This window comes from Cebus imitator, unplaced genomic scaffold, assembly GCF_001604975.1.
Source record: "Cebus imitator isolate Cc_AM_T3 unplaced genomic scaffold, Cebus_imitator-1.0 Scaffold228, whole genome shotgun sequence".
NCBI lineage: Eukaryota > Metazoa > Chordata > Mammalia > Primates > Cebidae > Cebus > Cebus imitator.
The window spans coordinates 2645192-2649810 of NW_016107543.1; the positions used below are offsets into that span (position 1 = coordinate 2645192).

General features: G+C 48.0%; 1 protein-coding gene across 2 annotated transcripts in view; it reads right to left on the reverse strand.

Moving 5' to 3' along the window:
- The window catches only part of PGAP3 (post-GPI attachment to proteins phospholipase 3), a 16654-nt gene that overhangs the window by 11035 nt on the left and 1000 nt on the right, over positions 1 to 4619 (reverse strand). For both annotated transcript variants that reach the window (XM_017497294.1, XM_037727368.1), the window contains exons 2-3: positions 3354 to 3451; positions 2376 to 2528 (exon numbers count right to left, since the gene is read on the reverse strand). In XM_017497294.1, the coding sequence (XP_017352783.1) occupies positions 2376 to 2528; positions 3354 to 3451 (251 nt within the window). The remainder of the gene's footprint in view (positions 1 to 2375; positions 2529 to 3353; positions 3452 to 4619) is intronic.

Here is a 4619-nt window from a genome sequence, read left to right on the forward strand (position 1 = left end):
ATGTTGACCAGGATGGTCTCGATCTCTTGACCTCGTGATCCACCCGCCTCGGCCTCCCAAAGTGCTGGGATTACAGGCTTGAGCCACCGCGCCCGGCCTCATTGTCATTTTTTTAAAAAAAAAGACTGGCCACCCTTGATCACCCAGACTGGAGTGACAAGAGTAAACTGACAGGATCACAGCTCACTGCAACCTCAACCTTCTGGGCTCAAGTGATCCTCCCATCTCAACCTCCTCGTAGCTGGGACTACAGGCATGTGCCACCAAGCCTGGCTTATTTTTTTTGTATTTTTGGTAGAGACGGGCTTTTCCCATGTTGTCCAGGCTGGTCTGGAACTTGTGAGCTCAAGCAATCTGCCCACCTCAGTCTCCCAAAGTGCTGGGACTGCAGGTGTGAGCCACCACATCTGGCCTCTATCACTATCTTACAAGAAGAAACACAAGGGGTCATCCCTGATTCCTCTTTCCTCATCTAATCCACTCTTGAGGTTTGTCAGCACAGCGAAGATGTTGAAAGTGCGGACTTTAGAGCCAGCTCCCTAGATTCAAACCCTGGCTCAGTGACCTCGGGCTGGTTACTTCACCTTTTCAGTCTTTGGTTTCCTCATCCATAAACTGGGGATGAGAATAATAACACCTATAAGCTGTGTTAAACAAAAATTATGGGAGGCCATAATTCTGGACTGAGCTCCTGCACTAGACCCAACAGACTAGAGCAGACCAAAATGGAGCCACTCATGCTAAATGCCACATAATCAAACTGAAACTTTAAGGGAGCTGATAGGTCCCAAAACAGACCACTTTTTCCTGAAAACAAGAGAGTCCAGTCTACCCAAGTAAGGAAGTCTCCTCTGCTTTAACCCTTATAAAAAAAAAAAAAAAAAAAACCTGATGTTAACCAATCAGGTTTCTTTCTACTGTTCTGTTTCCCAGTTCCCAACTTACAAAACTTACTGTTCTTGTATTGCTCAATAGAAACTTTCACTCTATTTTGTAGAATAGAGGCTGCCCTAATTCATGAATTGCAAATTAAAGCCAACTGGATCTACAAGTAAGTTTACTGTAATTTTGTGTTTTGCCACTTGCTATCGGATGAACACAATTAATATTTATAAAATGCTTAGAGTGATGCCTGCCATACTGTAGTATGAGCTGGGTACGTATTTATTAAATAAATAAAATAAGTTTTTAAAAAGTTTTAACGTCATCTCCAAAACACAGCTCAAGTATACTTTTCTTTAATACCCAAGACCCATGCCGCCTCTCTAGTCTAGCTACTGGACCCTGTGCTAAAATGACCAGCTGGTCTACTGCATCCACTCTGACCCACTCCAATCTCTGATTTCCTGCAAGCCAGGCTGCCTGGAAGGACCCTGACTCTCTCCTGCCTGTGCACTTTCTGAGACTTCTTCTAAAGCCTCCTCCTACTCTCTTCAAATTTACCTAGTTAACATTCCTGCATCATTCCCACCTTACCTTTAATGCCCTTTCCCCAGAGAAGCCTTTCCTGATGGCCCCATGCTGGTCTAGGTTTGCCATGACACACACCCCTGTAGCACCTCTCCCCAGCTGTACTTTTTCATAGCTGTACTCTCACATTCAACTGTGTGACTAGCACAGAGGGCAGACTTCTGGATCTCCAGGACCCAGTAAAGTGCCTGGCATATAGTAGGTGCTCAACACCTGAGTGAATGGCTTCTGTGACAACAGGAAGGTGAGTGAGTAGAAATTTTTTCCTTAAGGGTTGCAGGGGACCTAGAGATATCCACTGTGACCTTTTATTCTCACGCCCTTCCCAAGGCCATCATGGTTCATATCTGCACCCCAGTCTGTGCTTATCACACAACTACAGGCCCTGAATACAGCTGTTCAGACCAGCCATACTGTAAAGCTAACAGCCCTTTCTGCATCTGCAGATGGAACCATACCTGGGCTTCTCCAGGGATGGTCTGAGGATAGGATGAGCTCTAGACAGAAAATTGTGGCTGCGACTCCCTCCCCACCAGGCCTCGGCTGGAACTGAGATTGCTCCAAGTCCTCCAGAGGGGCCCTTGGAAAGACCTGTGGTCCTAGCATCCTCTCTAGCCCTCCCTCCCCACTCCCTTCTGTATTTGCAAAGTGTCCTACTGGGTCTTTTAGTGGCTTCCTTCTTCAGGACCTGAAAAATGTCCTTCTTTCCTCTCTCCTTCCCAAACAGCCCGATTCAGCACCCTCCCTGTTTTCTCCCCAGGCCTCACCATCCCGCAGCTGCAACTTTAGCCCTGGAAAACAGAAGGGAAGCTGGTAAGTAGAAGCCCTGTTGGGTGTTAATAGGGATCTAGAGTTCCTCCTTCCTAGATGAGGGGAGACAGCAGGAGTCCTGCCAGGTTACCTACCCAGGCGAAGGCCACACAGGTGTGGTACATGGGGGAGGAGACTGGCACAAAGGTGCGGTACCGGCAGAGCATCACCAGGCTGGCCAGGCCATTGAGAAAAGAGGCCACAGCAGATGCTGGCTCTTGAAAGAACAGGAACCGGGAGAAGGGCCACTGAAAAAGGAGCAGATGAAGGAGGTTTGAGGGGCAGGCAACTCCCAACTGGCCCGGTCTACCTATTCTTGACATGCTGCAGCAACAGGTCCCCAGCTGGGTCCTCAGCTCTGGACTTTAGCCAAAGCCTCAGGTTCATCCCCACTTCAGACCAATGAGCCCCCTCCAGTGCCTGGTTAAGGGTCATACCCCCATCCTGGCCGGCAGGTACAACATTGTAAGCCCTGATCTCTGGGAAGACCAGATGGGCCAGGGTAGATGGTTCAGTATGGCCTCGTGGAAACAGCACAGAGTTGCCATCCAGAAGACACAGGTCCCAACCCCTCCTCTACCACTGTCCACAGTCCTCTGAGCCTTAGCTTACTCTGCGAAAAACTGGGGTGAATGCTTCCTGCCAACATCAACAGGCCAGAATGAGATGATACTGGATTGAAAGGTACAAACAAACTGTGCCTGGCTAGACAAGCTGAAGTGTATTACTATGAATCCAGACCCTACTGGAGAAGCAACAGGAAACGTGCCACAGTAGGTAAGGGGATGTGTCCCTGCAGTAAGGTGGCCATCTCGGCCACTTTAAAGGCCCAGCACCACTCTCTGGGGAGACTCCAAAGCCTTCCACATATTTCTACTCCAAATCCAGAGGCAGGACACATGGATCCTATCCAATTCTATGGAAACCAGCCGATTTTGGGGAGAATAGGCACCTGCCCCAAACATACACCCACCACCCCATGCCTCAGATTGCTTGGACAGTGTGGTCCAACCAGGGGGTATCTTACTCCCACCACACTACGACCATATGCCTACCCTGACCCTCCAACTCACCTTGCCATGGAACTGAGGCACTTTGTGACCTTCCTGGAGGTAGAGCCCAACGGTGACCCACATACACTCATACTTACAGTCGTCCCGACAGGTCCAGCCTGAAACAGACAAATGTGCCCTGGTGAGTTCCCCAGCACCGGGAGGCACACAGAGAGCATCAATGGGGTCCAAGCCCAAACATAGGCCAAGAGGGCCTGCAGGTTGGAGGAACCAGGAGAAATCTAAAAATTCTACCTTCCAATCTGGATGAATGAGAGATGGTAAGACATACACATAGGGGAAGGTGTATATATGTATGCATATTTTAGTGAGCAATTTGAGATTTATTTTTTTTTTTGAGACAGGGTCTCACTCTTTCACCCAGGCTACAGTGCAGTGGGGAGATCACAGCTCACCAGAGCCTCGGCCTCCTACGCTCAAATGATCCTCCCACCTCAGCCTCCCAAGTAGCTGAGACTACAATGTCTGGCTAATTCTTTTATTTTTTGTAGAGATGGCATCTTGCCATGTTGCCCAGGCTAGTTTTGAACTCCAGAGCTCAAACGATCTTTCCACCTTGGGAGACATTTCCTCTCCTTTTGTTCAAGTTCATCGAGATCTTGGCATCTGATGAACTCATCTATGGAAACCTGGGTTTATGTTTGTCCTTCCTGAATATAGGATTTACTCTTACTCTCCAGGAAGGAGTTCTTGCTATCTTACCCACTTCCTGTGAAAATGAAGCCCAAATTCTTCAACCTGACTTTTGAGGCTCCAAATTGCCTTTCCAACCCTTTTGGTAACTACTCCTGTTCATGTACCTTGCTCCCTGAATAAACAAATCTCCTGGATGTGCCCACATCTGTCCAGGGCATCTGCTCTCTCTGTTCCCTCTGTCTGGAATGCAAAGTGGTATAACAGTAAAGAGGACAAGCTTGTGGTCAATCAGGCCAGAACTGGAAACTCCACTTTACCACATAATGGCTGTGTATGTGGGCAGGGCACTTAACCTCTCTAATCCCCATCTGTAAAACTGCGATTAGAGAAACTATCTCAAAAGGTTGTGATAAAAATTACCTGACATATTGTGACACCTGTCACATACTGAGTGCTCAGTATGTTGGTTCCTTGCCCACTATAGTCACAGGTCCACACTGAATGTATCAGTCCAAAGTCTCTCCTTCACACAAAATGTTCCAAGATGATCCCTGCCTCCACCTCTTCAAAGCCAGAACCGACACTTTCCTATCCCAAATGCTTGTGGGTTTTTTTTTTTTTTTTTTTTTT